A 12,123-nucleotide genomic window follows, 5' to 3' on the forward strand; every position below is an offset into this window, starting at 1 on the left:
GGATTTCACAATTACTGCCGCAACTTTCACAAAATATTTTCATAAATTTCTTACTTACTGTGCAGATAATCTATCATCTCAGGTTATTATTCCTAATACAGAGTGAGAAACCTCTACTTAGGGTATCAGGTATGGAATACGCATCTGGTTCTTTTGTTGAGAGGAAAGCAGAGACAGAGTTTGTGGAACTGAAGTCTAAAAGAAAAAACTTCCCTAGCTTCCAGTGCAACAGGCACAGATAAGAAAAGTAGTACCAAGGACCTACACTTTCTTCTGATTCGTATTCCTGTTCTTACGAGTAAAGGGAAGTACAGGGCTCACGGGGGCATTCCTTGTTACTCAACAACTGCTATTCTGCATAAGACATGTCTATTCAGAAAGAAATAAATCCAGGAAGATTCCACACTGCACTCACTTGCCACTAAATTCTATAAATTCTATTCTATAGATTCTATTCTATAAATTCTATTCTATAAATTCCATAAAACAAAGTAGGTGTTACAGGTTTAGGTACAGGAATCATATCATATGCACTTTTATATAGGTATTTTACTTTCTAAAACATCTTCTACACATAGATGTACACCCAGTTTATACACAAAGTATATTTTAAGTTTTCACTCAGTGCCTGACTGCAGCAATTTTTATAGCAAGCATATCTGCAAAACTGCATGTAGGACTCCTAACAGACGATATTCTAACACTGGCCCAGGGCACTAATGATGAAACGTTATCAATAAATCGCCCTTTCTTGATAAGGCCTCAGTACGCTTAATCTTAACCAGCAGTATGCAATTTACAGTGTGAATTCCTGTTAAGAATTTGCACTGTCATACTCAGATAACAGCAGTATGCTTTGGCTCACTAACAAGGAAATATCTATTGGCAACAATCTATGGCCCCAAAGCTCGCACAGAAGCCAAATTACCACTAAACATCTGTGGTTTCAAGGCCTCTTCGGACCTCGAATGCCCCACAGCTTGGCAAAACCTCTACATTATGCTCTCAGTGTTAGGGCTGCTGGACTTTTCAGAAGGATTACACTCAAAACAGAAGAAGCATCTTATCACTTTCTTTCACATACTGATGCTACATGGTGCTGACTTTATTTTAATGGAAGTCTCAAAACAAATAACATTATAGATTTCAGATGCATTAGAAAGGTTGTTGGGAGTGAATAAAACCGCTTAATAGAGAAACAGACATAAAGTTGCAGAAAATACAGTTGCTTTTATTCTTAGTTTCTATAAAAAAGCAAACATTTCAAAACAAACTGTCAGGTTTTTCCTCAAAATCTTAATAACCTGAATTAAGCAGTGAAACGCTAACATGTCAGATCTCCATAATTACCCCACAATACTTTTGGCAAGGCAACAACAGTCTAAGTGCCAGAACTGAGAGTGCTCACAGGGGGAAACTACAACTGCGTCAGAGCAGAGGAAGCAAAACGTGGAGAAGAACAAGAATTACATAGCTGAACCCTATTTTACCCAAGCGGACTCGCAAAGGCACCAGTGATAGCGCAGACCCAGCAGAAAGCTTTGCGGGAGCTCGCACAAGCACCACCACTCAGCTCCTACACAAGAACTTCCTTCCCTCGCACCGCCTTCCCGGGATCTGGTGTTTGAGGGTCACGACACCCCCCTTGGGCCCAAGGGGACCCCCACAGAGCAGCCGCCGAGCCCCACCCCTAACCGCCGCCCCGGCCGTGGCCGTTGGCAGGAGGCGGGGCTTCACCCCCCGCGCTGATTGGTTGACCACACCCTCCCGTCACCACTTACCGCAGGCCGATAGCCCGCTACCGGTGCACCAGCAGTGAGGCGCAGGCGCATTATATCTTGGTCTGCTAGGCGTCCCGCATGGTGCCTGGTCAAAAACGTCCGTCAGCGTTACTTTGCGATCAGCACCTGCACACAAACCGCCCTCCCTATAGGTTTAGTAAAAATCTGTGCTGTTTTCGCGCTTTTTCTTTTTATCCCGCTCCCTTTGGCGGCTTACCGATTTCACTTCTTTCAGGCATTCGTGGTGGGACTATGAGCCTTCGGGCCCTTGCACGCTACGGCGGCGCAAGAAGCCGAGTGGGGTCCTTCCGCGTGAGGCGTCGCAGCCGGGTGCCGGTGTGCCGTTAGGTGCGCGCGTGCCGGCGGCGGCCACCATGTATTACAAGTTCAACGGCTTCACGCAGAGGCTGGTCGGGGCGACGGCGTCCGCCGCCTACAACCCCCAGGTAACGAGGGCGCCGTCGGAGCCGCCTTGGGCGCCATCGCCACGGTGACCTTCGCTGTCCTCTTCCGTTTGGGGCACGACTCGCTGCCCGGAATCGTGGGGAGAAGCAGGCCCGTCGTTCTTCCGCCGAGAGCGGCTCTGGCCGCGGCGGGGGAAGGGGCAGCGGGACGTGGCGGAGGAGGCACGGCTGCGCTCCGGGCCTCGCGCGGTTCTGGCGGGAGGAAAGGGCCGCGGCGCGGGCGGACGGTTGGTTGCTGTTCTGGTGACTCTCGTAGGACTCCCCGATAGGGGCTTCGAGACTTGGTATTTCCTCCCCTCCCGGAGAACAATCTTTCCCCGCTCCCCGTGCGGATCGGGGTGAATTCGGTAAACAGCAACGCTTAGCGTCCCCAGCTTCGGAGGGCAGCCTGTATCTTCCCGGCGCCGGGCTCCCGGCAGCCGCGGACTCCGGTGGTGCTCTTGGCCTATTGCGTGACCTTGGGCCAGATGAGACACTTTGCTCTCCTGTGCGCTTTGTGGGGCAGTTTTGAGATGCGTTGGGTGTTACAGTTAGAAAATACCATGCTTTCATCAAGTAGTTTTGTTTTGCCTCTGAGCTACAACAGCAGCTGTTGTTGCTTGTAAAATAGAAACCGTGACAAACTAGAACACTGCTGCACCTGGTTCCAAGGCACTTTGTGTAGGCAGGAAAACTAACTTCTGGAAGTATAGCGTAGACTCGTATTACTGAGAGCACTTATATGTAGAAGCTTTTTTAAAGCAAAATAAAAAACTAGCCTTTCCCATTTAGAATGCTTACTTGCTTACTAAACATGTACAAATTAAAGGTTATATTCAATAGGCTTATACTTTCTATATGTTATAATTGCAAGTTCTGAGGGAGAACAGATCCTGATTACATCAGCCTCTTTAAAAGATTTAAAAATTGCATATTGGTAAAAGAAAATCACAGATGCGTGTGTGTGTGTGCATCAACATGGATTCCTAAGTCATCCAGGGAGTCTTGTTATGTGAGTCTGTCAAGAGACGAATGCAGCCTGGTTGTTATAGTGTTAAGTTTTGACTAAACTTTGGCAAAAAAAATTAAGTTCTTGCAGTAATAACAAAATAAGGCATTCTGTTCTGCAGGTTAAGGATGGGGAAAATGATATAAAAAGAAGGAAGCTTCCAAAGAACTACCTACAATGAAGGCATTTCATCCTTTCTTAGCCTAATTCTGCTTTCTTGGATCTCCCTGGCTGGGGAAGTTTTACTTGCAACATCCAATCACCTTCTGCAAGCAAGAATATTGCATTCAGCTTTTTTAAAACCTTGAGTTATTTCAAGGGGCCAGAGCAACCCAGAACTTTTCATTTTATTTTATTTTTAAGTTAGGATGCATAGATAACTAAGTAGGTTAAAAAAATCAATGGATGATCAGAGTCAGAGGGAAGTGGTTAATGGGTCATACCCTGCCTGGGTGCTGGTTAAAAAGTAGAGTACTGCAAGGTGTCATGGGTTTGAGTTACCTGGAGCAGCAGGCAGTAGAGTGAATTCTTATAAAGATTATAGATGACAATCAAATGAGGAGTGGGGGGAAGCTTCAGTCAAAATGCTGGAAGTAAGGCTGCCATTCAGATGGAACTAGGCAGGACCTGGGGCTGCTGGCAGACAGCAAGCTGGACGTGCCAGCCAGCAGCGTGCCCTGGCAGCCAAGTAGGCCAGCAGTGTCCTGGGTTGTGTCAACAGGAGCATAACCATCTGATCAAAGAAAGTCTAAAAGTCTGTTCGTTAAGAGTATATTTTAACAGGCAGCTGTGCCCACAAAATATTCTTGCCACTATTGCAGGGTTTTGAGCACTTTTTGTCTGTCCCACACAAAGTTAGATCACAAGAGAAATTGTTAACTGCCAGTTCATTTGTGCAGAGGAAGGCCAAGGGTAGAGTTACTACTGTTCTGCAGCACAGGGAGGGGGAGCTTCAAGCTCAAGCAATAAATTACTTCTTTTCTGGAGGGGCATAGTCTAGAACAGTATGTATTAGTTTTGTGATTGTTGTGATTAATTTTCTGCAAATAATGCATCCTTTTTAGGATCCTAAGAGAAAAGCCCCAGAATGGGACCACAGAAAGCTCTGATAACTTGGAGTAAAATTGCAGTCTTGGCCTCTGAAGTGTAAGCTGCGTAGTATTGCTACCCTTCTGCTCAAAAGGCTTCATTAGATTAGTGTAACAAAATCATCCCATTTTAGGCTCAGCTTTATTTTTTAGGGATTAAAAGGACAAGATAAAAGGGGAATACAAAATTCTGTTATCCCACTTTCTGTTCTATTACTATGAATTAAATATGCATGGGTATCGTTGCATTAGAGTCAGCAGGACCTAGTAAATTCTGAATTCTTGACCTCTTCTAGATTAAAATACTGTAGTGTATCTCAGTATTGGTTAGAAAAGAGTCTCTGCAAAACTAGCTTCACACAGATAACAATGCAGATGGAAAAAAAATCTGCAGTATAAGAAGGACAATGTCTAAGGAACAGGAAAATTTTTTTTCCTCCCAAACATTGTAGTGATTTCTTTCTGTGTTATGATAGGGCATTAGATTTCACCTCGAGCTCGTCACTGAAATATTAAAACCTAGCTCTTGAAAGAGTGTAGTTGAGAATGAGATGGTATCCAAGCAGGAGTATTTCACATAAGTCTTACAAATATAGTCTCTCTTTCTAAACGTGCTTTTTGCATATTGATGAAAGAAACACTGTTTTTTGTTTGGCTTATCATTCACACAACTTAGTCTTCAGTTCTGTGCTATGCAACAGAATAGCTGCATTGAAAAAAATGCCTTCAGTCTCTCTTTACAATGTTAGTAATCCTTCTACCTTTTTGGTGGGACTTTTTTTTAGTTTGTGTCACCTGAGCATAGAGTCAAATTCATTCAGAAACATCAGTAAGAACAATTTGCAATAAATAGAGATTAAAATATGCAAAGAATCATGGGAGTAAGTAAATGCTAAGTTCAAACTTGGAAGTAAAGTTTTTCCTATTGATTTCCTTGCTGTATTTAATAAACAAAATCATAGCCCAGTGTTTAAAAGAGTTTGCTTTTTATGCTACTGTGTATGTTAATGTTTCTAGGAAAAAATGAAGATGCTTTCTGCAGTTCAAATACTGCTTGGTCAAATATATAATATAATCATTCACTCTGTTCCATACTGTCACATTCTGATGGTTCCCAATGGAGTATTGTTCTGATGCAGATTTAAGCTTATTGTGGGCTTGCAAAATATCAGTGAAAATGCATTTCAAATTCTTTTACAGACAGTGATGTTACTAACAGTGCATACTAACACAAAAATCTTGATTTGAAGCCTTTATTGTTTTTTCCTTCTTGGTGTTCTTAAAAGACTTAATTTTGCATTTTACAAAATTATGTGAAGTAGCATGAACAACTTAGCCCGTATGAATAAATGGGAACTTCCTCAAGTGAGGAGGTAAGGAGTCAAATAAATTAAAAATTACTACTCATATTTAGGAGGGCAATGACTGCCATAGCCCTTACAAATACAATGAAAACTCTTTATTCACTCAAAGAATTGGCTTATGTTTAAAGCACAAATAGTGAGACCAGTTCCAAGTACCATCAGATGAGGTGGATTGTACAAACGTTTTTCCCTGGTTCTTCAAGGCTGACCACAATCCTAGCAGAAGTTTAGTCATACTATGGAAACTTCACTTGATTTCACTTGTAGCTAGTAAAAAAACCCATAAATCACAGATCTTCTGCTTTGGATTTTTAGCTGGTGTGAATTGCTTAGAGTTTGATGGGAGGCTGTAGTGATTAACCTTTCATAATGTAGGTTATACTTCAAATACACAAAGCCATTTTTTACTTGCATGTGTCATCCCAGTGCAAACAAAGCATCTAAGTGATTCCATGTAAAAGCATTATGTTAGTGATGACAAATATATTTAACCTCATACAGTGATTTGTGTTCTGCTGTGAAGGACCTGCTGTTTAGGTGATAAGTGCTTAGGTTCACTATGTCCCTGAAGGTTACTTCAATTCATGTTCTGTCTGAAGTAATAGTTCAGCTTCCTTTCCTTTTCCCCCTTTTCAGTCCTTGCCTCGCTTTGCTTCGCTTTCTCTATCTCTAGTTCAGTTTGAGCAATTCCCTTAACATTTGCAAGCTAAAGCATGGTGCTATCTGGCTATCTATCTCCATTAAATTATCCTCCAGATCTTTAACTGCTTTGTGCTGTCAGGAAAATGTGAATGTAGCTTGGGAGTGCATATTAGCAAGACATATTTGTTCTAACTTTGAACATTTTGGCCAAAAAAAGGATTGACTGTGTCCTAAGACCTTCAGGCCTCTGCGAGGAAAAAAAACAACATACTTTACAGAGGGGTAGACAGAAAGTTAAATAAAACGTTAGTGATGCTTTGAGTGTTTTGCTTGTTCTCGTGGATTGGCTCCATGTCCTGATCTTTCATTAAGGATTTCAGCATTTGAGAAAGTCATTGCTGTGGCATGTGATGAAATCAGCCAATCGTGACTGTTCTGCATGGCTAGATCTACTATATTTTGTCCAAGAATTGGAACAAATTCTTATTAAATGATTAGGAAAAAAAGATTAACACCTTTTTATCAGTAGAGGAATTATCAACGTGAAACATTTTGTCCTGTAGCGTAATTCAAAGCTGTAGAGGCATAGAAGAGAGGAAGCTGAGCCTAGAGAGACGCTGATGTTATTAAACAAACCTGCAGTTTTAGTGGAGTTAAAATCAAGTGTAAAAAGCGAAAATAATTGTTGCTTAAGCTGTCTTAATTATATACTTTAAAATGATCTGTACTGCAGTTCTTATTTGTAATATTGAGGATTTCTCTTCAGCCACACTAAGTTTGGCAAGCAGCAGGGTGTGGGATAAAGGCCTTAGCTACTTTCTCTCACTCCACGTACTCAGGTACTCAATTGGAGTAACTATGTAGTTACTCTAATTTAGCTGAGCTTGGTTGAAGTTGACCATAAGATTCACGGACAAGATCAAAGTAGAATTTTATGCTGGGGTGAGAGATCTTGATTAAAGCAGTGTCTGCATTAGGAAACTGAACTTTCTTCTCCAGCTTGTATTTTATTATATTCTTTTTTCTGAAGCTAATGATGCAATATCAGTGACTTTTTTTTTGTTTGCTCTATGATGTTCTTAACTGGTTCTGTGCTGTTTTGCAAGGCAATTTATAATGGTACACAGATAATTATGAGAGTTTTCTGAACGGGTTCCATTTAATTCCATGATTAAGTTAGTCACTTAAGTCACATTTGAATCTCCTGTCCCTTTTCTTGAAACAACAGAAGGGAAACCTGAAAGATGTTCTTGTTCAGGTACTTTCTAAAGCCTTAAAAGGTATACCGTAACTTGGCTGATTCTACTATTCTAACGATAATCCATAGAGTGCATTAGAGTTGGAGTGCACTGCCTCCAACTATAGAAGCAGGAGTCTTTGAGACAATAACAAATGGGTAGGGGTTGCCTCAATCACACCTTAATTCTCCCCCCCCCCCACTCCCCACCCCGCCCCGAGTTTAAGACAGATGGTGGGTATCATGGAATTTTTTGTAGTGGTTTGCAGCCTACCTCAATTCTCCATGTTTCAAGTTCTTATACAATAGCAGTAGTGCCTGAAATAAAGTAGACATGATAAATAGTCACAGTAAGTAGTAACTAGAATGATCTACTGAATGTTAAAGTGATCTGAAAGACAGCTCCTGTAAAAGTTAGGCCCTCAGGAACATGAAAGTGAGACTCAAAAATGGAAACTTACCCAAAGATGGCAGGTGCAAATGGCTGAGGTACTGACACTCGAGGGCAGGAAAGGTTTTGAGGAGGAAAAAAAAAATCACAAACATATTTAGTGCGAGTGTCTATTCTGTAGTTCTTCCTATCTAACCACCAGCCTTTTAAAGACAAACCTAATAAAGTACTTTTAAGTTCTCATTAATAAAAATGCCAAAGTCCAAAATTGCTGTCTTAGAACATTTTTGAACCAGCCGCTACTTATCCTTGCATATATAGGCACTAACTACTCCTCACTTAGCAGTAGCTTCATAGATGCTTTATTCTTACTGTTTGTGACTAGAACTGCTTAGTCTTAAATAGCTCACTACTTGCCTTCTGTCCAAGCCTGTTCAGTAGGATGGCGCTAGTTATATTTTTGCCTGAGAAGTCCCGTTCAGGAACACTTGGATTCGCTGTGTCTCAGAATGCACTTTTGGCCACTGTCTTTCAAAACATAACCAAGAAGGTCACAAGAGATTATAATATTAATTTGGGCACTAGAAAAGTGAGAAATTGGACCCATGACTTCAGGAGGGAGTGCTGATGACCATCCCCTAGGCTACTGTGGGATGCAAAAAAACCTAATCCTTCTGTTGAAGATAGCCCTCATAGCAAAGAACTTGTCGAGGTACGGAGAAAACAGGCCTGAATCTATGGCAGGCACAAGAAGAACGAAAGACTGGAAGTCCGGTTCCCGCTCTAAATATTGTTCAGGGAATTCTCTTAAGTACAAAATGCATTAACGAGTCCTTTAAGAGGAAGCTAGAATTTTAGTGCAGCCCTAATTTGATCCATGCAGACCAACTGCTACTTTTGTTTGAAATGAAAAATTGTTGCTTTAACTTACTTGAATGTTGCTTTTCATTTCTATGGCAAGTTAGAAAAAAAAATCATAGTGTTTCAAGAGCCATAACTTAAAATATCTGCTGTGTGCCAAGACGTAACTGTTAACTCTAGCTATAATAATAAATGCAAGGAGGCCACCTCATGGTGGCTGAAGGAAGTTGTAACTTTGTTCATTTAAAATCTTTTCCGTGAAATTGGATTAATTTTGACAAAAGTAGAGAATAACCATCTGAACTACAAGGAAATTGAATGCTGCTCACAGGAAGTACATGAGGAGTGGAAAGTTGCAGCAGCATGTGAGTTACAGGGTGTAGTTGCACGTGCATAAATAGCCTTCAGGGCTTCTGGAGTGTCCTTGATCACTGCATACTACTTTGTTATGAAATAGCATATAGTCCTAGCCGTTTTTTCCCTCAACCCATACCTCCCAACTGTTTAAGGCATGGGTCACTGCTCACAGCGTTCAGGAGTAAAAGTTAAAGTCTCTTTACCGTTTGACTTAAGCATCAAGAATTCCCTGCTCCTAATACCACTGCTTAGATAGGGCCTAGGTACAACCATGTGAAAAAACAAGCAGCAGTTTGGACCAAGGACCAGCACAGGGAAAAAATCGTAATTCTTACAGGTATGATGGCTAGAAGCTTATGTCATGAAGAAAACAAAAAGGAAGCTTCTAAACTTCTTTTCTCCTCAAAACTTTTCCTTGACCCTAAGAAATGAGTTGATTTTTTTTTTTTTTTTTTTTTAACCACAGGTCTTCATGCCAGAGGAATATCCTATGTAATGTATCATTGTAATGACTGGCAGCATGTCTGCCTAATGTGACAACTGGTAGTTTTGCAAGTGTTATATACCTTGATATTTTAATCTTTATTTATGCAGGGACTCAAACCAATAGTATCCACTGAATCCCCAGCTTTGATTTTTGGGACAACAACTAAACTTGCTTCAGACTTACCAGCAGCTGGTTCTTTCTTGGGTAAAAACAAGGTGCCAGACCTACAGAAACTTTTTCAGGTAACAACAACTTTGAGAGTAATTTAAAGAAAACTGGAGACAGTGGGCCGTATCTTGCCCTATTTTAATGTGGTTAACTAATTTGTCATTCTACAATAGCTACAGTTTTTAAAGTCTACTTAAGAAAGTGCAATCAGTATAATCTAGATCAGTCTCGGGTGAGCTTGTACTGGGTATAAATATAGAAAGTAAGTGAGTCTTTTTTTTTTTTTTTTTTTTTTTGCACTGACTTCAAAAGATGCCTATTGTATCATTTGAGTATTGGAAGCACTTTTCCTGAGAATCCAAGCATATGACTTAAAGACGATCTGGAGGAGCAAAGCAGAGATTACTACTGCTTTATGTTTTGTAGTTGAAACATTACTGAAGCTGTGTATGATGTAGTGGAAGAGGAATACAGTAAGGTCTTCAAAGCCGGTTTGTTAGCTGTACAGTTTACAAGTGTACTGGAACTTCTCAAAACAAGTCAGTTAAGCTCTTTTTTTAAATATCAGGAATGTGCTCTATATAATGTACCCTTTTCTCTCTTACATGCCACTTGCATTTGGAATGTGTCAGTCTGAATTGGTGAATAACCTTTTATACCTATCTTCTCACATTCTTTTGTTGGTGACATTTTTCCAGTCCAGGTCCTCTTTAAAAATTATATTTCAAGATGTATTCTTTGTGCCTGCACATAACAGCTTTTGCTAATAAAATTAACTAGCCTTTGCATTTGTCTTACTAAATGAAAAACAGTTAATACACTAGACTGCAGATAGCCCATTAGTCAGCAGATTTCCCTCTTGAAATTCTCTTAATTTTAGTTGAGGTAGCTTGTTCATGGTGGTATCTGTATGTGTATTCATTTTTTTTGTTTTTAAACTCTTCCCACAGAAAGCAGATGGACTGCCAGTACACCTGAAAGGGGGAGTTCCAGATAAGCTGCTTTATCGGACCACTATGGCTCTAACAATAGGCGGGACTATCTACTGTCTAGTAGCACTGTACATGGCCTCACAGCCAAGAAACCAAAAGTGAATGAACAGTAACTAATGGGACTAACGGCGTTTCTCTGAAGGACCTCCTGCTTATATCTCTCTTCACTTGCTTTTTAATCCTGTGATCATATAGAGTGTGTTATTCAGATCAAATGCGTTTGAGAAAGTATTTTTAAATTGGTTGCCTTATGTATTCTGGAAATCATATAAACAAAGATTTAAAGCCACCCTTTTGATGTACGGTTGTAGCCTTGCATTTGTTGTTGTGCAGGAGTGTATGAACCGTTGGAGAAAGTTTACTTTTCTTCTTTCTCTTCCTCCATATGCTGTTAGAGATAGGACAGGAGAAATACTTTTGGAGCAATATTCCATGCCCCTCAGTGGGAAGATGCTATCAGTTTCAAAAACAGTAAAGCAAATCATTTAATTACTGCTAGACACCAAGAATCTGTTCCTGTCATAGACAACTCATTTTACATAAGCAGGTGGTAATGGAACTTTTCCAAATGCTGGTATATCTTTAGGCGTTTGTACCTTTAAGGCCTTTGTCCTACTGATCGTTATCTCCTTGAAACATTCAAACAGGGTTTGTTCCATAATGTAAACACCAATGTATGCAGCAGAATGCAGCAGTACTGTAGCATTAGTTATACCAGTTTTTGGACTATCACTTGTCAAATTCTCATGTATTGTGCAATAAAAATAACTACATGAATAATTAAAGTGGCAAGTCTTGAAAGTCTCATACTGTTTCAGCTGGCCCAGTGGTAAAGTATAGTAGTTTAAGTTCAACTTGTAGATCTCAAACTAGACGATTGAACTGCCTTATTGTAATCTTTCTGAGATGGTAATCTGCTTGAAACCTTATCTCAGAACTCATGGGATGCCTAACTATAATTTTTTTTGTGAAACAGGTCACTACGTTTCGTAGCTCATCTGGTGGGGAAACGGTTGGAAGTTAATAAAACCCTTCAATTAATTCTTTCCTCTGTAGAATCGGAACCTTGGACTACAGCTAGTCTTGCACACAAGCCTTCATACAAGCATCTCCTAATTTAATAGGTATTCCTCTAGTTTATGAACAGAGTATTCACTCCTGGTCACTCAGACACTAAATCTGGGCAAGAGTGGTTTCACTGGCCTCTGTCAACACCTGTCTCTTCCAGAGCTGTGAAGAAATCACCTTCCTCTTAAATAAGCAAAATAGTTGATAAAGAACCTAAAATTTATATTTGTTCGTT

At 40.5% G+C, this 12,123-nt stretch overlaps 1 protein-coding gene across 1 annotated transcript; it reads left to right on the top strand.

The window, feature by feature from the left end:
- The first annotated feature begins 1,775 nt into the window (after positions 1-1,775).
- COX7A2L (cytochrome c oxidase subunit 7A2 like) lies at positions 1,776-11,605 on the top strand. Its single transcript, XM_068939706.1, has 4 exons — positions 1,776-1,933; positions 2,017-2,227; positions 9,768-9,902; positions 10,779-11,605. The coding sequence occupies exons 1-4, from the start codon at positions 1,860-1,862 to the stop codon at positions 10,920-10,922; spliced, it is 564 nt and encodes a 187-aa protein (XP_068795807.1). The 5' UTR covers positions 1,776-1,859; the 3' UTR covers positions 10,923-11,605.
- Positions 11,606-12,123: the final 518 nt, after the last annotated feature.

This window comes from Struthio camelus, chromosome 3, assembly GCF_040807025.1.
Source record: "Struthio camelus isolate bStrCam1 chromosome 3, bStrCam1.hap1, whole genome shotgun sequence".
NCBI classification, from domain to species: Eukaryota; Metazoa; Chordata; class Aves; order Struthioniformes; family Struthionidae; genus Struthio; species Struthio camelus.

Bases quoted from the DNA above. Each gene is read 5' to 3' on its own strand.
- COX7A2L (XM_068939706.1), top strand. From the start codon at position 1,860: ATGGTGCCTGGTCAAAAACGTCCGTCAGCGTTACTTTGCGATCAGCAC. The intron at 2,228-9,767 runs GTAACGAGGGCG...TTATTTATGCAG, and splicing joins CCGCCGCCTACAACCCCCAG to GGACTCAAACCAATAGTATC. The intron at 9,903-10,778 runs GTAACAACAACT...CTCTTCCCACAG, and splicing joins ACCTACAGAAACTTTTTCAG to AAAGCAGATGGACTGCCAGT.